Here is a 23,543-nt window from a genome sequence, read left to right on the forward strand (position 1 = left end):
TATTTTAAGTTACTTGATGATATTCCTTTATCATAACATCAACTTTTGTATTTTAAATAATTCATCTAAAGATTTAGAAAATTTTATTTTAAAAACTGATAATGGGTTAAAAATTGTGAAACTTGATTATTTAATATTAATTTTTTTTAATATAAATAGAAATTTTGTAAACTAAGTTATATTATTATAAAACACTATATCTAAAAATCATTTTTCTAAAGTTTTCACACTTCTCTTTAAGTTTTTTTAACTCTTCTAATTTCATAGTCATCTCTTTAAAAATCGAAGAACACTGGTCACTAATGCAAAAGTAGTATTTAACATCACGCGTTTAACGTCACGCGTGTAACGTGTAACGTGTAACATAAAAAAATGATCGATGATAATTTTGTAAATAAAACGACATTATAGATGTCGACTACGGGTTTCCGAAGCAAAATATGTTATAGACGTAAGCTCCCCCACCCCACAAACGTTAAATGATCTGCCAATAGAACTGAAAAATCATAATTTTTTTGACTTTAAACATCGAATACAGGTCTCCTACATTTAATTTGAATTAGACGTCGGTTCCCCCACAGACGTCAAAATGGTGCAAAAATACTTCATTTTGGGTGTCAATATTAAATTTTTTACGACTTAGACGTCGTCTCGAATGGGATCAACGTAGTCTCGAATGGGACTGACGTAGTCTAGAATAAACCGATATTAATAAAATATAAAATAAAATAATAATCAAACATCATCCGATTAATTGAAAAATATTAACACAATTGAATACAAGTTTAATTAAAAATATTAACATTTATCATAAACGTATAACTTAGTTAAACATTTTTAATTATAATAACGTTATTATGCATAATTAAACTAATTAATTAATTTATTTATTAAAATAACAATGTCGTCTTTAAATAAACCTGTTCATTTTTAATATTTGAAGGAAATTACAATTTTAACGTGTCAAAATTATAAAAAAAAGCAATTTTGTCATATTTTTATATTGCATTATGTCATTAGTTTGTTCTTATGAAATATATAAGCAATTATTGTATGGTATAAATTAAAAGTAATCTTAACTCTTATCATGTTCTTTATTTTTCCTATCTTGTATTATATTTGACTGCACAATGAATATTACAGTACACATCAACAAATATTAGTAACAAGAGTGGAAAAAATAAATATGAAATAAAATAATAAATATCAAGTATATCTTAACCGTTTTAGATATGCATATTTCTCTTTTAAATAATTTTTAAAGCCGGCATACTTTAATTTTCTTTTTCAGTTATTAATATCTTTAAACCAGCTTGGAGAAAACTAAACATAATAATATATCATTTTTTTTCTTTTAATTATTTTATTATTTTTTATTCTACTATTTAAAATTATTTTTACCAAAAATTATTTTATTTATAAATATCATTTTATATTATTATTACTAAGGACAATTTGATTATCTTTATTTTTTATTTATTAAAATATTTTTTTAATATATTTCATTAGTTCAATCCTTCCTAAACTTTTATAAATTTTATTTTCAATTTCACTTTTACTCATCTTCAAATTCTTAAAAAAAAAACATCAAACAATTACTCCAAAATACCTTCAAATTCATCATTTTTCTCTTTTTCTCAAATCACATCTTTCAAGTGAACACATACTTAATGATTAATAGATAAATTATTAAAGTTGAAGTAGTTTTTGTTAATTTGTATTTAAGGATTATTGATATTATCATAAATAAATAATGATTAATAAATATTGTCATATCGGTCATGTTCAGTCTATGGGATCCACTCTCAGAGGAGAACGATGTTAAAAATCTCTCAAGCTATATAATAGAAATGTGAAGTCAATGAAGAGAAGTTGGTACTATTAATTAAACATAACCTTTATTCCTGAAATCATTTTTGAAGGTGTACAAAGCAAATTTAACTCAATTGTTTCTCAAAGAAAAAATGTAGGAAAAGAAACAGAACAAATATCAATTCAACTCCTTCTTCGACCTCTGATCTTCATGGTCTTCATCTTCAAGAGCCTTCATCTTCGTCTTTAGCCATCAACCTTTATCATCTCCAACCAAACATTCCTCCAACCTGCAAAAAAACATAGCTTCACACAAAAAGAATGACTATCCTCGTCTTCACTGCAACGAACACAAACTTGTTCACTCAGTACACGACACTTCTTCACAAGCACAAGCACAAGCACAACACACCACACCACACAAGTGACAAATGAGATGAGATGCGTTCTCTTTCTGCCTCAGTCAATAGAAGATACACTCACACTTATAACACAAATCAACCATATATACCAACCAAACTGTCTTATCAATGCTCTTCCGTGGTCAAAACAATTGAAATTCAAAGCTACCACTGCATTGCTGCCAGGAATCTTTCTGTGTGGTTGTGTCAAGCAGGCAGAGAATCGAATCTCTGCATAAGCCAACCAAAGTAACACAATTACTCGTGATTCTCAGCTAGGAAGGCACAGTAACAATGTTACTCGTGGTCGGCTAGGGCATGCACAGTAACAAAGTTCTTAATAGTTTACAAAAGATAAAGCTATGCACCATGAATCTCAAACCATCCTTTATTATTAGTATTATTAATCGGTTGGAATCGATTATAAAATCCTTGGATTCAAATACTGTAATTTGATAGTGGTATTTCTTTAAACTAGGGAAGGTAAAGACAACATTTCAATATAAATCACCCCAAATCTGTCTGTGTTTTAGTGGGTGATTACAAAAGTGAGAAACTCGCAAATCTACTTAAATCATTCCTCCAAAAATTAGACCAAGCTATGCGTGAGTAGAATAATGTTAAAAATCTCTCAAGCTATTCAATATAAATGTGAAGTCAATGAAGAGAAGTTGGTACTATTAATTAAACACAACCTTTATTCCTGAAATAATTTTGAAGGTGTACAAAGAAAATATAACTGAATGGCTTCTCAAAGAAAGAATGTAGGAAAAGAAACAGAAGAAATGAAAAGAAAAGAGTTCATTAAGAGTTGACAACAGAGCACTTGGTTCTAATTTCACCATCCGAGCCGGTGAGGACCTCAATCGCTCCCATTCTCTTCATTGACTGCCCAAACTCTGTGAAGAACTTGTCTTGTTTGGTCAATTCATTCACAATGTTTCTTGAGACCTTGGCTGTTAAAAGGGCAGCATCTGATTGGAATAGACCCTTGTTTTGAAGAAGGATAGAATAATAGTCATTGTCAAAGGTGCTTGAACTGTCAGGATCCATCTCTACTGTAGTGGTGGTGTCACTCAGACTTTGACATTTTGTCTTCAAAAGAGTTGCATAAGTAGGATTCAGAGAAGGATCTTGATCACCCTTTCCGGTGAAGTTGAAAAGCCTGTTACTGAATAAGTTGCAATGACCTACCCCAATTGTGTGTGCTCCTATATATATATACAAACACGTAGCCAACAGGTTTATTTGTCATTCATATTATGTACATTTAACACAATTTTGCACAGAAAATGTACCTGATAACACAACCAGATCATGCACTGTGAGCTTTTTACTCGCAAAGCTTTGTCTGAGCTGGGTGATGTTGAAAAAAGGGGCTGGCAGATTGGCTAAGGCTTCACCACTTATGGATACCCTCCCATCCCTTCTACCGGTAAGCACTTCCCACATAGGCTTATTGAACTGCAAATATTACCAGTCAGCTACATGCATAACACAAGATTGTAGTATGTATAATGTTTAGGTTTTGCATATACCTGGACAGAAACAGCATCCCTGGCGGCCAATGCAAGTATGTCAGCACATGATACAGTTCCAGGACATTTTTCCTCCAATGATGCTTTTATGTCATCAATGACATCGAAGCCCGACAGAGATAAGTTCGGAATCGAATCCTTTTCTGCTGTGTTGCTGTCAGTGGAGTCCAGCAAAACCGAACCATCACAACCCTGAAATGTTGATTACAATCACAACCATGTCGTGTGAATCGGTGTGTAACTCTAAATTAGCTCTGTTGTATTTAAATTTGAAATGAGGCACATAGGGTGTAACAAAAATTATTAAAGAGCAGGAACTATGAATGTTTACCCTGACAAAACAATCATGAAAATGCAGTCTGATCAACTTCGCAGGCAATTCAGGCCTTGCAGAGACATGTTCCTGGATTTTGGTCCTAACAATGTCCTCGGCTTGAGAACATGTCCGCTTGTAGAATTTTTTTCTAAGGTTGCCACCTTGACAAACCCCTAGGATACAGAACAGTGCCAAACAAACTACAACAAAAGCTCTCATCTTCATCCTGTTCTTAATCCCTTTGTGTGACTAATATGCTAGGCACTTGTCTTAACTCTTAATCAGTGAGTGCAGTGGTTGATTACAAGAGCATTTGCTCCCTTTTATAGGCCTTCCAAGTCATTTTAGTCTAGCAAATCCAGTTAAGCATTACATACAACATAATATTAAATTGTGTGAGAAGATTAATCTGAGAAGGAAACTTGTGCCCTCAAACCAGCTTCAACCATATATAATAAATGACAACTTCAATCATCGCATGCATGTATGTATCCAGTAGCATTAAGATAATGTCACCTACCATTGGTTTCATATGATATTGTTACTTTTTCTATCAAAATACTTCTCTCAATTGGTTTGTCATTCTATAATAAAGTCAGTTTGTGTTGAAAGAGTTCTTTTTCTTTTTGGTAAGTGTTTGTCTTAAGAGAGTTGAATAGGTTACTAAATTGTACAGTGGTTAATATGCCAGCACTCTGCACATATATTCCTTGCTGTCGTAGCTTCTGGGTCAACCATTTTTGGACAATCTCTTAGGCTTGACCAAACCCTCTCTAGTTTTGTAGTAGTGAGTGTAGTTTTACAAGTTAAATGTACATGATTGTGTCCCTTCAGCTTGGAAGACGAATTAGACAAAAGTATAGTTGAAGGTTTTCAGGGAAAAACAATGATTTGATCGAACACGTTTTCTCCCATTCATCAAGACAACAAATTCCATGTTTGAATATTAAGTGATTTGCATAAGTCAGGTAGTTGAACAATTATCGTTATCGAATGTCAACTACACTTAAAGTATTTGAAAGCATGTGCAGAGGATTTAGAAAAATTCAGCGGCCAGGTTAATGTTATGCATATGTCAAAGGCTTCGCAAACATCCAAGTTTTTTCTCTCTGTATGCTAGTCCCGCGTTTCATGGTTGCTTAAAACAATCGTTTCTAGTTTAATTATCAAATGTACAGAATAAATATAAATATTTTCTTTTCTATATACATTAGCTAAATTATATAGAGCTATTTTGCTATATTTTGATGAATTTAATTAATGTACAATTACATTTAACTTAAATTTAAAGATAGCACTGTCATTATACTTATAATATTTTTAAATAATGCATTATTCTATGAAATAGAATATTTTAACTTAATATTCCTTTATCATCTTTTCTAATGGATAACATCAACTTTTTCTATTTTAAATAATTCATGTAAAGATTTAGAAAATTATATTTTTAGACTTGGTATTGTATTTAAAATAGTAAAATTCAAATATTTTAATATTAAAATGTTTTAATATGAATATGATTTTTTTAATTAAGTTATATTATTCTAAAACACTATGTTTAAAAATCATTTTTTTAAGTTCTCATACTTCTCTTTAAGTTTTTTTAAGTCTTGTAATTTTGTGGTCGTCTCTTTGAAGATCGAAGACTACTAGTCACTAGTATAAAAATAATGTTTAACGTCACGCGTTTAACATCTAACGAACTAAAATACAAGATAAAAAAATGACCGATTATAATTTTGTAAATAAAATATTATTATAGATTTCGACTACAAGGGTTCCCACGTTAAATTAGGAATAGTTTCTAGTTTAATTATTAAATGTACATAACAAATATAAATATTTTCTTTTCTATGTACAATAGTTAAATTGTATAAAACTATTTTGCTATATTCAATGAACTTAATTAATGTATAATTACATTTAACTTAAATTTAAAGATAACACTATAATTATACTTATATAATATTTTAAAATAATGCATTATTTTATGTCTAATGTCGACTGGTTTAAATAAGATATGTGTTCTATATTTTTATGATTATTTGATATCACCATGAAATTACATACATGTTTGTGTTGATTTGTGCTCGCAATTTGTTCTTTCTTTTTTGTTTTATGGTTTATCATGTCGTTTTCAATATCCTAAATTTGTTGTATCAATTTTGTTGTATTTTTATAATTTTATATTCATTTAACTTTATACAATTTATTAAAAATAAATAAAAATTGATTTTTGACCCAATTTTTTTATGATAAATTCTTTTAATGTATATTTCAAATAATAGGGTCTTTACATCTCATAGAATAATCATATATTTTGAATACAAAAAATTTGGTAGAAAAAAAAATCAAACACTTTGTAACTTTTGATAAGATACATAATTAAAATACAACAAAAATGAAAATTACTCAAATCAAGGAGAGGAATCTACTACCATAATCTCCAAAATTCCTTCATTTATTACACCCATTCATATGATTTACATGTTAAATAGAGATTTATCAAACACTTACATTCTAAATACAGTGTACATGGTTAAGTACCCATCGACCTTATCAACATTGATCTCTTCTTAGGGTAACTTAGTATAAAACACACCATGGATATCACCTGTCAAGAGCAGAGTGTTCCTTGTTGAAGGTTAAGTGCTTCTTGTTGAGGGTCATGTGTCGCATGTTGAGGGTCAAGTGTTCTCTATCGAAGGTTAAGTGATGCATGTTGAAGGTCGTGTGCCACATAATGAGGGTTTAAAGTTACGGGCTAAAGGTTAAGTGTTGCCTATTGAATGTCATGTGATTCTTGCTTATGACTATATATTGCCAACCAAGATTGGGTAGGTGTCGTCTGTCGAGGACTGTATGTCTCCTATCAGTACCATGTGTCGTTTACCGAAGCTAATGGTTTATTGAATGTCATGTGATTCTTGCTTATGGATATATACTACCAACCAGAATTAGGTAGGTGTCGTCCGTTGAGGATTGCATGCCTTCTACCAGTACCATGTGTCGCTTGCCGAAACTAATAGTGAACTACATACTAGCCAAGTACGTGTCGGCCTACCAAATCTAATGATGTACAACTCATGGTGAAATTTAGCAAAATTTGATTAATTATTGTTTCAGTCAAGGTAAATGGGTCATTGGGCCATTGAACCCAAATCTAGCTAGACCCATCAAAGTAAGTACTCGTGAATATTAAATTATGGTATAAATATAATATTAATTGATGTTTTTTTTACTTTTGAACATTAAGTTTTATTTTAATTTATGGCTGACACTTAAAACTTACTTAAACATCGAATAATCTTCTACAAACACAATTCATCAATCTTTTAGAAAACGAGTATCAAGATAAAAATAATGAGTAGACGACGAAATTAAGATTGAAAAGGTTCATAAAATTGAAATATCTTTGCATAATCCTCAAAACACTATATATTCCATACTTCCATGTTTAAAATTGTTTAGTTCATTATTATCTAATTTTTCGTACTCTTATTATTGTATTTAATGTATGCATAATAATAAGATATATTTTTATATTTAAAATTTTTCGAATAAATTGTTGTGGTTATCGTGATCGAATGTCAACTCCTAAAGTATCAGAAATTATTAGAAAAAGTCAGCAAACAAGCGAAATCAATGTTATGTATGTCAAACATAAAAAACATTCAGTTTGTGCACAAGTTTTGTCGTCTATAGAATGACGAGTCCCACTCCACATACTTGCTTAAGACTTAATAAAAAAATTGGAATAATAGAAAGGATCCATGCTTAGTTATTTTCTACATTTCAGTTTCCTTCTTTTTATCAATTGTGGAAATTATTTACTATAGCAGTCGTGTCCTTTTATTTTATCAATTTTAATAATTTTGTTTGTCACCAAAATTACAAATTTGATGAATAAAACTAAAGCACTAACAGATAAATGATTCAAAAAAGACCAAAAAAAAAGTTATGTTATGAAATTTAAAACAAAAAATAACATGGAATATTTCACTATAAGAATAGTATTTAATTATACCATTTCCTACACTATACATGCTTTTAGGATTTGTTTTTGTTACGATAAAGATAACGATACCATTACAATTCACAAACACTCAACAGCTATACTTTGCTTCTTTCAATAAACTTTCATTTTATTTTATTTTATTGTAAATGAAGAAAAAAAAATTAGATCAAGAGAAAGCTTATCCTCATCATAAATCGAACACGAGATTATTATCAGCGATTACATCTTATCTCATATCTTTTATCATTATCATTATACGCACTAGCCACCTAGAAATAATTTAAGTATTTTAATTAATTAAAGTCCAAGTTTTGTTTTGCTGAATAATTAGAATCCAAGTTAGAGAGGAAGGCAGGAGTTATTTTGTAATTTTGTTATAAATATTTATATGTGAAAAAAATGAGAAATTAAATTCAGATTTAATCTGTAAATTAATATGAATTATGAATTATGAATTATGAATTAGTAATTAGATAAAATAACGTTTATAGAAGTTAAATGCATAAATTTATTTTATTTTAGAAAGAAATTTAATTTATTTTTATAGAAGTAAAAAACACTTTCATTTTAAATAAGCTTAATTTAACTACAACTATATTAACAAATATTAAAATGTCCAAAAAATATATTTTATACAAGTAAAAAACATTTTTTAAGATATTTTTATCTCATGAGTTCGATAAATCTAATTATAAATTTTTTTAATTAGACTAATCTTTTAACCAAAAAAAAAACAATTTAAAAAATAAAAAATTAAACATACACTAATCAATATACAAAAGCACATCTTACAAATCGTAAAATTAAAAGAAGTTTAAAATCTACTTCGTGAAACATATACCCATTTTCAAGCTTTGCCTCGTGGAAAAGTTGTAAGGAATATTTCCTCCACGAACTATCAATTAGTAACAACAATATCACATTATGTGTCTTTTTCTTTAGTGAGGATGCTAGACATCTTCACTTGATAAAGATTAAAGTATTCTCATAAATAAATTTCTTAATGTTAAACTACATGACATAATTTTAAAACCAATTTATTGTAATAAATATAGTTGACTTTAACAAATATATCTTTTATTACAAAAAGAGCAAAATCAATCTATTAATTTGAGGAATGATTTATAAGTATTATTTATATGTAAAAATAAGTTTAAACCATGCACTACATTTTGTAAGAAAAAACAAGTGATTATCATAATTTCTGCTTTTTATTAATTAAATTCTCATTGACCCTCTAAAAATATGTTATTTTTTTTTTATATTTTAAAAGAATAATATGCCATAACATAATTTTTCTACCAAATATTTTAACTTAACAAAATAAATTAAAATTATTTAAATATTCTAGAAAGTGATTAATCTTCTCGCTCTTATTTTGTTAATTGTATCTCTTTCGTAGAAAACCGCGTGATGAAATTCAAATAAATAAATAAATAAAATGAATGGCACTACCAAATATTTGAAAGGACATACAGCTAAGCTACATAAAATAAATTATTGCATATATGCCCAATAACTGATTCTTAGGGCCAAGTAGGTCCATTTATTCGAAAATAATTGTACCAGTGCAATTATATAACTTTGTTAAATATCAACTTTCTCCAGACCTCTCTGCAAACAACAAATTGGTGTCAAAGATAAAAAAGTTTGAAGACTTCAATATCTTTTACAATTATATATATATATATATATATATATATATATATATATATATATATATATATATATATATATATATATTTAATCAGAAATTTAATTTCCTGAGATTAATACTTTTTTTGTGAAGAGGAAGGTCATTGAATTTTTAAGTGAGTAAATTTAATCCAGGAATTTAAATAAGATATTACTGTTTACTTACACGGGGACACATTGTTTTTTATTTCCAGTAAAAAAAATTAATAGAGCTATGTGAAAATAAATATTAAAATTAATAATTTTAATTTTTTTTAAGAAATGATATGTATTTATTTTGAAATGCATTTGATGAATAAAAATTATAATTTAGAATAAAAAAGTAATCTGAATTTTAAAGAAAGTTGGGGCTGAGTCCATGGACCCCTCAAGTGCCGCTCCCTCTGCCCTACACTTTTGTAATTATCAAAACACAATCTTCTCAGTATACGAGAAGAGGACTTTGACCAAAATATCAAACACAACGAGAATTCGAATTAGATAAATTAAACTCAATTAAATTCTAAACATTCACCTGAATGATTGATTACAAGTGTGTTTGCATTTTAAGAAGGAATGAGAAAAGACCCCTTACATTTTTACATGTTATTAACTACATAATCTATTATTCCTATAAAAAATAACATCATTTTTTCTTTCTTAACAACATAATTTGTTTTCTGTTAATAAAAAAAATAAGTTAATCTAATTCAATATCAATATCTCACAAAAATAAATAAATTAATTATTTTCTTTATTTTATCTTTTATTATATTTTTATTGTCATTTTTTATTAATTAATGTTTTTATTTAAAAAATTGATAAATAAAAATATTTAGTTTTTATTTATGAAAATATTATGTAAATAAATAAAAATCACTCCATCTTAGCAAAACTAGTTATAAACTGATTAAGTTACTTCAATTATAAAAAAATCAAATAAATAAAAATTATTAAAGGTTAAATAATATCTCAACAAAATCAGTTGTGAATATATAATAATTACTAAAAAAAATACAAATTTCAAGTCTACTTTAATTTGAGCAAATTTACCTAGATCATATAAATAAGAGATTTAACAAAATTAAAAAAAAACACACTCTTAAAGGATAAGAAACTAAATCTAAGATACATACCATAGAACTCATATTTTAGACATTCGTTATTATTATTTTTCTATTATTCAAAATGTATAAATATTACTAATTTCCTTATTTATAGAAATTGGATATCAATGCATTTTCAATTTTTGTGATTTCAATATATTTTTTTCATTATTTTTATTTTTTATTTTCGATTTTAATTGCATCAATTGATTGATTGTGTATATTTGATTATTGAATATAATGTTGAAAACTAAATTAAAATAGAACAACTACATACATATTTCATCTTTAATTATTTACAAATATCGAAATATTCAACTTAATGTAAACTTATATTAAAATTTGTTAAGATGTTATAGTTATTATTATTAAAGTTTAAACTTTTGTCTCTAAAATACTAAGATTTGTTATATTTCAGTGTGAATATTAAAATAAAAATTAAAAATATAATTTTTAATGTTTTTCAGATTGATTCGGTATGAAATCTAATTATCTCACGTCTTTATTATATATTTCATTAAATTAATTTAATTATTTTTTAATTTTAAAATTATTTTATAATTAAAAATGAATATTTTTAATTACTAAATTTTTTTAGTCTTAATGAATAAACATAATTTTGTTAGATAACGTAAATTCACGTGAAAAGTGAAATGTAAAATTACCTATCTTATTACTTGATTTGATATATTTGGCAGTTTTATAAAATAATAGTCAATATCAACGTGAAGGTGTTAGAATGCATAAATCACTATTCTATTTTAGGTATTCATTCCCCAATACGATAGATGAGTTGAATTCCTAAAAAGGCTAACATTGAATTATATTCTAGTCTTGTGTCCTATCAGTGACCCTTTCCATGTCAGTCTTTAAGAGTCTCATCCCAATCCCATGTTAATCTATATGGGCCCACAATTACCCAACATTTGGGTATTTGGGTTTTCTCTCTTTTTTTCGTGTTTGTTTAGGACCCATTCATTTTCTCTAGGGTATCCCACAAAATAACAACAATAACAAAATAAAGAGGCAATTTTATAATTACGAAATAAACAATTTTTTATTCTTATCTGCATGTTTGATGCAAAGGTTGTAACGTTTACATTTTACCTGTGCATACCGTTTCTCATAAAGCATTTAGAATCAGGCAAAAAGGATCCATTACTAGTTTGAGATGCAAAGGTTGTTGTCGCCGATGATACCGTGAAACAACACTTCCTACATAACAAGGAAAGTGTCCATAAAAGAACGATCATATTCTTTTGCAACGGTCTTCAATAAAATTCGAATTTTATTGTGAAGGACGGCATGTCTTTCTATTGGTCATCGGAATTTGATAATTTGTCCTTGTGTGAAAGTACACCACGTTAATGATGTTCATAAATTATAATCTCTCACCGTTTTCATCAGCAAATCAAATCACCGTAAGTCATTCATTTGCGTATTAAATGAAACCGAGTTTATAGATTTGATTTGATGTTCAAACTATAGAACCACATGGCGGAATTCGATGCCTTAATTTCACAAATGATTGTGTTGTTTTATTTAGCTGACTCACCAAACGCAAGGAGCAAATAAGACCACTTTTTCACTATAAAAACTTTATCGCCAACTAATTACTGTCTTTTATGCAGGGCACTTTCGTTGGCTATATGAATTGTTTATACGAGAATATACTATTCCAATAGGAAACGGTCGTGCCGTTTTAGGATTTAACAATTTAACATTTTAACAAATGATTACCTTAGATGATTTAAGAATGAAACTACATTTAATTAACACAGGGAGCAGTAACAAAACAACAAATAAAAAAAAACACCGTCAAAATTTTAAAATATTTCAGGAAATTTATTTCTTTTGTTCATGATTATACTAAAGTGTTCCAGTACAAAATGAAAGGGAAAAGAAAACAAAATAGCCCATTATTAAAAAATGTTCCCTTTTTGCAGTTTAATAATGGATAAATAGCCGTACTTAAAAATTAGTTTTTTTTTTTAAATATTTATTGCTGAAAGTTTTTTTTAAATGTTAAACCGAGATAAGTTTTACAATTAATTAATGATAATTGGAAGTAATAAGATGGAGTACAGCAGTGTGAGAGAATTGATTAAAGAGAAAGATGCAGTTAATAATGTGTGGTGGCATGTGGTGTTAATAGTGTAAGGACAGTGAGGTCAAAAAGGAGAGAGAAGAGGGTAGATAAAGTCTGGAACAAAATTTGAAACGAGTGGCCGTTGAGGTTCAAAGTTCACAGATACATACATAACATACATAACTAGCAAACAACTTCAATGCAACCAAACAAAACTCGCATTGCCAAACTCATCCTCAAATTTCAAATCTGTCTTCATTCCCACCTCCCAATAAACACAAACAAAACACGAGAAAAATCTCTCTCCACTCGTGCATCCAGAGAGAGACGTAGATAGAGCGTGTGTGTTTCGTTTCTCCGACGAAGAAGATAAGGATGACGGGGCAAGTTGTGGTGACCAGCGTTGGCGGATGCGGTGGTGGGAAGGGGCGGAGAGCCGCGGAGGACGAGCAAAACCCGGCTTCTCCGGTGGCGGTTCTGTTGGCGGCGCTGAGGAAATCGATGGTGGCGTGCAGTGTGGACAGTCCCGACGATGTAATCTCCGCCGTCCATCACCCCATGGAGATTGGATGGCCCACAAACGTGAAGCATGTTAGTCATGTCACTTTCGATCGCTTCAATGGGTTTCTGGGTCTTCCCCTTGAGCTGGAGGTTCATGTCCCTGCTCCTGTTCCCAGTGCTAGGTACTCCTTTCTTCACCTTTTTCAAATGGGGTTTACTAAAAATGCTCCAAGTTTATTTCTTTTCTTTCATTTTTGGTGCTTAGAGATTTTGTTGTTGGTGGGTCTGTTTCTGTGTAAGTAAGTAGTTTTTCTTTTTTCATAAGTTGCTCGTGTTTTTTTATTTTCTTCTAAAAATAATCCTGTTCGAATCCTCTGGAGTATTAAGCCAGCAAAATTGACAGATTAAGCTTGAAATTTATCCACTGTGTTGTGATTTTATCAATTGGAGAGTTTTATGGCCATAAACCCGTTTACATTTCTACTGAGTGTGTTGGCGAAGGAGCGTACTTTAATATTCTTCAATAAGGATTTTCGTCCGTTGCGTGGGAGAAAAGTGAAAGAAGGAGGATGTAAAACTAAAAGTTAGATAGCTGCATTCAAAAGGAGATTAACCTTTACCTTTACTATAGTTGCATTTAAAAGCGAATTATGGTTTGCCTTTATTTGCTGAAAAAATACCTAACGGTAATGTAGGATCTAAAAGCTCTCCTATTTTTTCTCAAGCTTTTGGATATACAGTAACACTTTTTGAAAAATGCAAGCAAGCCATTTGTGCGGCGTGGTGTGAAGCAAGTTTCTTTGATTTGTTTTTTGATCTGGGATTCATGTCGATTACGTTAAATTTTTAAAGAAGTTATTGAATATGTCTGTTTTCTTCACCTTATATATTTTTTTTCTTTCATAAACCTCAACTATTATATATCTTTGTCCGTATGCTGATGTGATTTGTCATCGTCAACACTTGCAGTGTTAGTGTGTTTGGCGTCTCAGCAGAATCAATGCAGTGTTCCTATGATTCAAAAGGAAACAGTGTCCCTACCATTCTACTGCTAATGCAAGAACGATTATACTCACAGGGTGGCCTAAAGGTAGGTACCAAATTTATGATATGCTTTGCCATTTGGACCATTGACAGAGAAAGATCTTGCGAGATTGGGTCATTGACTATCATTTGTGTCGTCTTTTCTTGATGAATTTTCAGGCTGAAGGTATATTTCGCATAAATCCAGAGAACAGTGAAGAGGAGCATTTAAGGGAGCAGTTGAATAAGGGTATTGTGCCTGATGACATTGATGTCCACTGCTTGGCAGGCCTAATCAAAGCATGGTTCAGAGAGCTTCCTTCGGGAGTCCTTGATGGACTTTCCCCTGAGCAAGTTATTGAGTGCAACACAGAAGAAGAGTCTGTTCAGCTTGTGAAGCAGCTAAAGCCAACTGAGTCAGCCTTGCTCAACTGGGCCATTGATCTCATGGCTGATGTTGTAGCTGAAGAGGATTACAACAAAATGGATGCAAGAAACATTGCAATGGTTTTTGCTCCAAATATGACTCAGGTATGTTTCAATATACACCTTTTCATCTTAAAATGTAAACCATTAATTTTTATAATTAACTAGTCATTCATGCATATGTTCCTGAAACAGATGTCTGATCCATTAACTGCTCTGATGCATGCGGTGCAAGTGATGAATTTACTGAAGACACTAATACTGAACACACTGAGAAAACGTGAAGAAACAGCCGAAGGAGGATATTCGCCCATGTCATGTCGTTCATCTGATCGCCAATCCGAGGGAGACTATGATAGTCAGCAAGAAATGGATACTAGTGGTGAATTGAGGGAGACCAAGTCAGAAGATGATGATGATAATAATCATAATCATCATGTTAACTACAGTCCTACAAGTGAAGAGGACGAGGAGGGTGATGCATCATCAGTAAGTGAGATAGTGGAGTGCTTCTTGAAACGTTTGGATGAGAAAACAAAAAGATTCTCGGAAAAACCTGAGGGGTATTTGCAAGAGAAATTAGAGAGCCCCAAGAGTTTCTCTTTAGATAATATCTTGGAATCCACTTTATCTTTTACTGAAATAAAAACTGAGAATTCCTGCTCAAGTTCCTCTTCCGAAGATGACTCAAGAACAACTCTTACTGCCGAGGAATCAAATGCTGACACAAGTAGCTCTTCAATAGGAAGCACAAGCACCAATGATGTGGAGATGATCGATAAATTTCCAGATCCTCTTTCTCTTGTTCCACTGTTTGCATCTAGTTAAGAACTGAATGTATTTTAACTTTGAAGCGGTGTTTAAGTACCTTGTCTTATATTTTGTCCCTACAAGCAGGGTCGCTTGTGTAAATTAATTGGTACACGGGTGTAGGAAATGTTTGCTTTGTTGTAGAGTGTGTGCAGTGGTTATGTTCAGTTTAGGGCTGAATTTGACCTGATTCTGATTCTCTATGTCCCAGTACCGGATTGGAAGGGGGAGTCTAGGGAGTAGCTAAGCGTATTTTCAAATTTCGAACAGGTAGTTTTGAATGCATTGACGAATTGTTAGGGAATAGGGAGATTGGTTCAGCAAGAAATGGTGCTTGCTTTGTTTGTATCTGTGCATGATCAAAATTTGGAGGTAATGTAGCATTACTGGTAGTTAAATGTTAAATTCCTTTCTCAATGGTATCGTGATTAGAGTCCTACACTATTCTTGAGGCAAAGACAGCATTCAATAGGTATTTCCACTATCACAAAGAAGATAATTTAGTTAATGCCTTGGCACCCATTTCAGATCATACTCCTATTGTTTTATATTATGATGATCGTGACTATGGTAGAAGGAGGAGTTTTTATTTTGAGAATGGCCTCAAATTTGCATTTCGTTGGCAAAAGAATGAAATATGTGTTTGACCTGAATGCTTAGGATAAAATTTCAAATCACATTGTCACAAATTGGAGGAGAAAACAGAGGTTTCATGTTGATGGATTTTTCGAGAAATATCTTGTTAAAAATGGACTTTAAGCCTAACTCAATCAACCCCACAAAATCAGCTTGTAGGGTGAAGTTTGCACTCAATAATAAACTATGAATTGGTTTTATCTCTAATCGATGTGGGACTTCCAACATATTTCTAACTTAAAACTTTAAGACAATACATTGATACTTTTTTCCTAAGCTAACTATCAAGTATTTTTTATTGGATCTATGGGAGATAAAGTTCATTAGGGACATACAATACTAATGAGATCTGAGTTCAGTCATATAAGATATTGACACTACTTTCTATCAAAAACCTTAAGACAATGAGTTAATGGATCTTCAATTTTATATGGTGTTTTACTTTCTCATTTCTATCCAAAGTGAAACTTAAACTCACATTTGGAATGCTAATTCTAACACTCTTTAATTGTATCATCTTTCATCATCTAAGGACATCCTAACCTGAATTTTCGTTAGTAATACAAAGACTCATTTAAGTCGATCACCAATGCAAATTATCAATGTGTATTTTAATAACTTGTCTAAGTTAATCATCAATACAAACTTTTGATTTTAATACCAATGATACTTTAAGAGAACATCATTAAAAAGATTAAACATCAATAAAATATGAGTTCAACCTATATAAAAGATAAATAATATATCTACTCCCAAATTTTAAAATAATATGTTTATAAGCTTTCATAATACTCAATTTTTTTATTTTTATAATATAAAACTTAAATTCACAAACCTTAAAACTAATGTGATTATGAGATTTTATTTTTATATAATACTGAACTTTTTTATTTTTACATAATATAAAACTTAAACTCATTTAAATTTTCAATAAATGTGGAGTCAGCTGTGATTTTTTTTTCCTTAACGTTAAGAAAATTACTGGAAGCAGAGGTCTTGATAGTGATTCAAATACACGGTTTCTCCACAACCACACTTCTACCAGACGAAGCCAAAATCAAATTCAGAAGTTGCAAGATGCACGTAATAAATATGTTCAATATCTGGAAATTCATTTACATGTATACATGGTGATTATGAGGCTGTGTTGTGAGCAGTAAGACAGAAGCTAGATGAGGGATAATAGGGGATTGAAAAAGTTTGTGGTGAGGATATTTGTAATGCATGAAGACAATGGTTAGATTGGGATGAATTTTTTAGTTGTATAAATTATACTAATATTGTTTTGGTGCCCAAATGTGATACCCCATCTTCCATCATGAGTGACTTCAGACATATTCCTTACGTAATGTAGTATGCAAGATCTAACAAAGCCCATCATTTTATCTTCATCAACAATTCTGGTACGCTCTACCACATGGTATACTTAAATGCAATTTTGATGCTTTTGTCGTACAAACTAAAAATAGAATTTCTTAGAGTATGTGTTGTAGGGAGATACAATACACATACACATAAGTTTTGATACTGATAAGATATTATCTGCTTAGAGTCAAGCTTTCATGGATTTGTTTTTGCTATTACTTCAAAAAGTTTTTTACCAATTGAAGTATTTTATGTGTATATAAACTCATGTACATCTCTTATTTTATCTGATGTGAGATTTTGTTTGTATCCAACATGTGTTTGCATGATAGCATTATTTGTGCGAAAACAAAGATGGTAAATGAATGTTATGGTATCACATGTGAAGAATATTTGGTAATCATCCTCTCATTTAAATTACTTTTTAGGAAAATTTTATGTTTTTAGAGATATTTTTTTTTACGTAAAGATAAAAAAACATATTTATTTGTTGTTGAAGTTTAAAAGAAATTAAGATTAGATATTATAAATTTTTATATTTTGTTTTGGATATATATATATATATATATATATATATATATATATATATATATATATGATAATTCTTCTATATAATATATTTTATATCTCTTATGTTTAAAAAATCCATAATTTCATTAATAGAGTCAAAAGTCATCATTTTTACTAATAGAATGGAAAGTAATCATTCTAACAAAATATATAGAATGAAAAGAGAAGGAAATTTTTCACAAATTGTTATTTCACTCATTTGGTAGTGAAAATTATGATTTGTAGTCTTATAAACTTGCAAAGTTTTCTATGAATTAGATTTATGAAAAATTATCAAAGAGAACTGCAGGATTAATGTATTTATGAAAATTCCATCATGACTCAAATTTAGATGAAGTCAATTTTTTTGTTGTTGATATTTCATAAATAATCATTACCATAATCGTGATGTAAAGTTATTTAATAAAATTTAAAATCATATGAAAGCATAATGAAAGTACTAAATTTGATTTGAGAGTTTGAAGTATAAGAGACAAAAGAGTACAAGACATACGAAGGATCTATTACTTTGTTAAAAAACATAACACAAAAAATATTTGTTTATAATTACTTCGAGAGGAGTGATAGTTCATGTGAATACAAGAGTAATAAAAATTAATGAGAGAAGATTGTGTTGTTAAAGATATTTTACTTTATACAATTGGATGTGTTTTTAAAGTCAAAATCTATAAAAAAAAAAATACAACCAAAACAATAATGTAAGTGTTTTTTTTCATCTTGTTGTGAGAAAAATAATCACCAACGCTTTGATGAAAACATAAATATAAAATAACAAATGTGATGATTTAAGACATGTAAAAAGAATATACAAATCCTAACATTTCCAAGATGTAAAAAATGGAGATATAAGATTGAATTAATGATAAAAATTAGAAAAAAGAATTAAAGAGGTTGTGGATTCAATAAATAAATAAGGGAAGATGAATGCTGAAAGTATTTCTTTTTATTTAAATTAGAAAATATTTCTATTTTTAAAAATATTTTCTACATAAAGATAAAAAATATATTTACTTATTATTTAAATTTAGAAAATTAAGATTTTATAAATATTTTATCACTTTTTTCTTTCTTTCTATATATAAAGTACATAAGATGATAAGCTCCTATATATAACATATATATTTTATATTTCAGAAATACATTTCCAAAATTCAAAATCTCATCACATGTACTTAGGGCAGGAGTTTACTAACTACTTTGCATTGACTATTATTTCTTGGTTATCAATAAGTTTTAGCTTAATTGCAAACTTGTGGTTAACGATATTGACATCATAGTGAGGATATTTGTGAGTTTGGTTTGATCTTCGGTGAATGTTTTTTTCCCAATTTCCAAACTTTAATGTTAAGTTTGTTAGAAGGTAAACTAATATGGTAGAACACGTGTTCGTAGGACTGCCATTGATTATGTTAGCTGCATATTTAGTTGATTCATAATGAAATCACACAAGTTGTCTTCTCCTAAAAAAGCTTCAACATTAATTAATTATATATATTCTAATTAATTAATTATATATATTCTAAAAAATGTCTTCTCTTACCTGTAAACCTATCGATGAATACAAAGAAAAGAATTTACTCAAGTGATATTTTACATTATTATTATTATCTCATCATAGCTAATAAATTGAAAAAAAAAATATTAGGCGGCAATGGACCATCTCCCAGTCTATGGTCCAAAGTAATTTGTACCAATACTATAATAAAAAGCAAGTAATTTATCACAAATTTTGTTTGGTTAACAGTAGATTTACACCGTTAATTAGAGCTGTCAAAACGGGTCATCCGATCCGACCCGACCTGGCTCACCACAGGTTGGTCACTTAGTGAGCCAACCCAACCCGGCTCATTTATTAGCGAGCCAGAAAAATTCGAACCCGACTCGACCCACCACGAGTTAGTAGGTAAACGGATTGGCTCACTGGCTCACTTAATTACAATTTTTTTAAAATAAAAAAAAATTACAAACTTTCTATGATTCAAATCTAAACAAATTTCATTCCCAACATAAGTGTTTAATTAATTTTGAAAATAAAGAACTTAAATAATTTTTTCAAACAAAAACAAAATAATAAATATTTTTTATAAAATTAAAATTAAATTTTAATAAAATAAAATTAGGTATGTGGGTTGATGGGCCAATCTGGCCCACCACAGGTTCAACCCGCATGAGTCAGGTTTAAATGAGCCGGGTTGAAATCTGACCCGCATAAAAAAATACAATTTTTTCAAACTCAACCTGATTCAAACCCGTGGTGAGCTGGATTGACCGGCAGGTTGTGACCCATTTTGACAGCTCTACAATTAATGCTTAACGGTCAAACTCATAAATATATCATATATCTTAATCAAAATTACAAGTTTGGTGATCAATTCAAGCTAGAGATAATCTTATCAACTCTAGCATCACATAATAGAATAGTAAGTGGCAATTTATTACTTGTCACAGTTTCAACACTTTTATTATCATCCCCAACTCATGAAAGTCCATCAACTTGACCCAAAAAAAGTGTGAAATTTGACCCAAAACTATTTGAAAATGTTTGAAATTTGAATGCTACATGATACCTGGTACTACTGTAATAAAATACTAAACTCAGTTGGACCGTAATTGGGGTTCAATTATTCAAAAGATCACATGTCGCATTGCATTTATTATTCATCAAAACTTCAGAAATTGATCAAGATGTGAGAATTCTCAATCAGTGGGCATAAACAAAACCAAAATACAAATAAAATCATCATACTAAATTTTTGTATTTTAAAAAAAATAAAATAAAGAATAGTATTAAATGGAAGTAAAACATTTTTTTTTTCAAAATACTATTGTCCAATTAAAGTATACTTTTCTGACCATTAAAACTGCTGACTATACTGTACCATGCTTTTCACTGCTAAAACTCTGAAAGAATATTTCGCAGAACCGAATTTCCCTGAATCTCCTTAATCATGGTATGTGATCATCCAAATTTCAAAGATAACTAAACTGAATGAATGAATTCTGTAACAAGAGTATGGCACATGATTAAGCTGTTATAAGAAATGGTAATACTTGAATAGTGTGATCATGGTTTATACAAGTGAATGTGGTTTGAAACTGTGAACAAATCAGTATAGCCATAGATACATACAATTGAAAGCTTTTATCTTTCTGATAAGTTTAATTGACCACATCTAGCTAAAAAAAAGGAATAAATTGTATGAGTGTTCTTGAAGCCAGAGCAGTGTGATTCAGAAAAAGGGAATTACTTCAAACCTAATCACGATGCCAAACAAGCTTCCCAGAACCTCCTGTTCTTTTCCATCTCATCCAACACTTCATGGCCTGACTCATCAGACACACAGAACTTCTGGTGTTCTTGCATCTGATCATCATCATCATCACAGTATGATGTTCCATGAACCTCACATTTCTTCTCATCATCATCATCAACATCATCTGCATCATGATCATTGTTCCAAAACTCATTACACGTCTCGGAAGTATCGTGGATGCAAGATTGAGCATCATCATCTTCTCTGCCAATTTCACAACCATGTTCTTCCATAGTGGGATTGCAGTCAGTTTCAGAGTCACCAGTGGCCTCAAGAAGCATGTAATTAGAAGGGAAACCAGAAGGGTTCTCCATGTATCATCAACAAAAAGCAATGGTTTGATCTGAAACTCTGCTGCGAGTGCTGCACCCAACACTGCAGAAGGGCATCTCCTAGACACTGAAATAAGAGTGAGATCGAAAGAAAGAACTTGTTTGATACCTTTTGTGACACTGACAGGGCAATCTTTCTAAGACTTAGCCTCTAACGTATGGAACCAGTCAATTTTCATTAATAAAAGAGAAGGATTTGCCTCAGATTTGTCACGGTCTTCTAGAGGGACAGCAACTATTTATTTAATCCAAAACCAATAAGGACATCTTTCAACATTATTCTATAATAGATTTAAGACAATCAAACATAACTATCTTAATAGCCTCGTTTTTTTTTTCTATTTTAGTAGAAAACCCCTCTAAGATAGCCTTTGACTCTATTAGCCTCTAGGTGTCAAAAATTCATGGCTCTGGTCAAGTCTCATCCCTTTATGACTTTTATTATAAAATTGTTTTATATTATTTGCAGGTTTTGGAATTTTTTATAATGTATCCTGTGTGTTTTTCGTATAAACTTACTTGTACACAATTTCTTTGAAAAATATATATATAATTATAATATATAAATAAATATAAATTTTAATTTTCAATTTTATAAGATTAAATTAAGTTTAAAATGTAATTTTTAAAATAATATTAGATTCGTCTCTCAAATCTATCATAACTTGTTAATATTTTAACATGAAAAATATATTAAATATTTTATTTTAATGTATAAATATAAAGTAAATAATGATATTAAATTAAGGTTAAATTTCGGCTATTAAAAGATTGGTGTGATTGGGTTTTTAGATTAAAATTTAAGCTATGATTAAGGCAAGAATGAAGCATTAAGTTATATGGGACATTCTCCAACCTTAGGTTGGTGTGATGGCAAATGTTGTCGTTGTGATAAGATGAACAGTTCCGTGTTTGATAATGCAAATGGAAAGACGTTATGGAGAACATAGAGTGCATGAAAATTGAGGCAGCCAACTTAGAAAAATATTTGGTGATTTAGGAAAATAGAATAAAGGTAAAAGAAAGACAACATGAGCATGTGATTCACGTCACAACAATTGAACTTGACCTTGGAACTGTTAAATAAAGTACTAACATTCAAAATAAATCATCACCGTTGAGTTCTTCTAACTCTGAATTAAGTTTCGCCGTTCCAGTTGTTATTAGGGATGACAAAAAAATCCGCGCCCGCGGATATCCGCGGATAAAATCCGCGACGGATAGTTGATACCCGCAGATATTTATTACCCGCAACCCGCGGGTAGCGGATATTTTAATACCCGCTTATAAACGGGTCGGGTGCGGATATTATACTATCCGTACCCGCGGATACCCGCTACCCGCAAAAAATAAAAATAAAAATTTAATTTATATTTTATTAAGTTAAATTTAATTAAAATTAACATTAATTTATATTTTACAATATTAAATTTAATTAAAATTTATATTTAATTTAATTTATATTATATTTTATATATTTTTTATAATTCTATTTAAATTTTATTTTAATAATTTATTAAAATATATATTTTTTTAATATTTGCGGGTATCTGCGGATATCCACGGGTATCCGCGGGTTTTAAAATACACGCGGATATTTTTTAAGCGGGTA

The 23,543-nt window shown here is 29.8% G+C and overlaps 3 protein-coding genes across 3 annotated transcripts; 1 reads left to right on the top strand and 2 right to left on the bottom strand.

The window, feature by feature from the left end:
* Nucleotides 1-2,874: 2,874 nt before the first annotated feature.
* On the bottom strand, nt 2,875-4,350 carry LOC124819628 (peroxidase 3-like). Its single transcript, XM_088116820.1, has 4 exons — nt 4,083-4,350; nt 3,752-3,943; nt 3,512-3,677; nt 2,875-3,424 (listed from the first exon to the last, which is right to left on the bottom strand). The coding sequence occupies exons 1-4, from the start codon at nt 4,290-4,292 to the stop codon at nt 3,018-3,020; spliced, it is 975 nt and encodes a 324-aa protein (XP_087972946.1). The 5' UTR covers nt 4,293-4,350; the 3' UTR covers nt 2,875-3,017.
* Nucleotides 4,351-13,147: 8,797 nt separating this feature from the next.
* LOC124819631 (rho GTPase-activating protein 2-like) lies at nt 13,148-16,131 on the top strand. The gene is made up of 4 exons (XM_047291184.2): nt 13,148-13,637; nt 14,425-14,545; nt 14,659-15,009; nt 15,100-16,131. The coding sequence occupies exons 1-4, from the start codon at nt 13,330-13,332 to the stop codon at nt 15,730-15,732; spliced, it is 1,413 nt and encodes a 470-aa protein (XP_047147140.2). The 5' UTR covers nt 13,148-13,329; the 3' UTR covers nt 15,733-16,131.
* A 5,299-nt stretch (nt 16,132-21,430) lies between these two features.
* LOC148198083 (uncharacterized) lies at nt 21,431-22,138 on the bottom strand. Its single transcript, XM_088114960.1, has one exon. It carries the CDS (start codon nt 21,911-21,913, stop codon nt 21,545-21,547), a length of 369 nt encoding a protein of 122 aa, XP_087971086.1. The 5' UTR covers nt 21,914-22,138; the 3' UTR covers nt 21,431-21,544.
* Nucleotides 22,139-23,543: the final 1,405 nt, after the last annotated feature.

The sequence above is a fragment of the Vigna umbellata genome, chromosome 5 (genome assembly GCF_029865625.1).
Source record: "Vigna umbellata cultivar VRB3 chromosome 5, Vumbellata_1.0, whole genome shotgun sequence".
Lineage (NCBI taxonomy): Eukaryota > Viridiplantae > Streptophyta > Magnoliopsida > Fabales > Fabaceae > Vigna > Vigna umbellata.

What these genes read in the sequence shown, in the direction of transcription:
- LOC148198083 (XM_088114960.1), bottom strand. Translation starts at nt 21,913, where the DNA reads ATGGAGAACCCTTCTGGTTTCCCTTCTAATTACATGCTTCTTGAGGCC.
- LOC124819631 (XM_047291184.2), top strand. Translation starts at nt 13,330, where the DNA reads ATGACGGGGCAAGTTGTGGTGACCAGCGTTGGCGGATGCGGTGGTGGG. An exon ending in GCTCCTGTTCCCAGTGCTAG is followed by an intron (nt 13,638 to 14,424) that starts GTACTCCTTTCT and finishes CAACACTTGCAG; the next exon opens with TGTTAGTGTGTTTGGCGTCT. An exon ending in TTGCTCCAAATATGACTCAG is followed by an intron (nt 15,010 to 15,099) that starts GTATGTTTCAAT and finishes TTCCTGAAACAG; the next exon opens with ATGTCTGATCCATTAACTGC.
- LOC124819628 (XM_088116820.1), bottom strand. Translation starts at nt 4,292, where the DNA reads ATGAAGATGAGAGCTTTTGTTGTAGTTTGTTTGGCACTGTTCTGTATC. An exon ending in TTCATGATTGTTTTGTCAGG is followed by an intron (nt 3,944 to 4,082) that starts GTAAACATTCAT and finishes TCAACATTTCAG; the next exon opens with GGTTGTGATGGTTCGGTTTT. An exon ending in TGATCTGGTTGTGTTATCAG is followed by an intron (nt 3,425 to 3,511) that starts GTACATTTTCTG and finishes ATATATATATAG; the next exon opens with GAGCACACACAATTGGGGTA.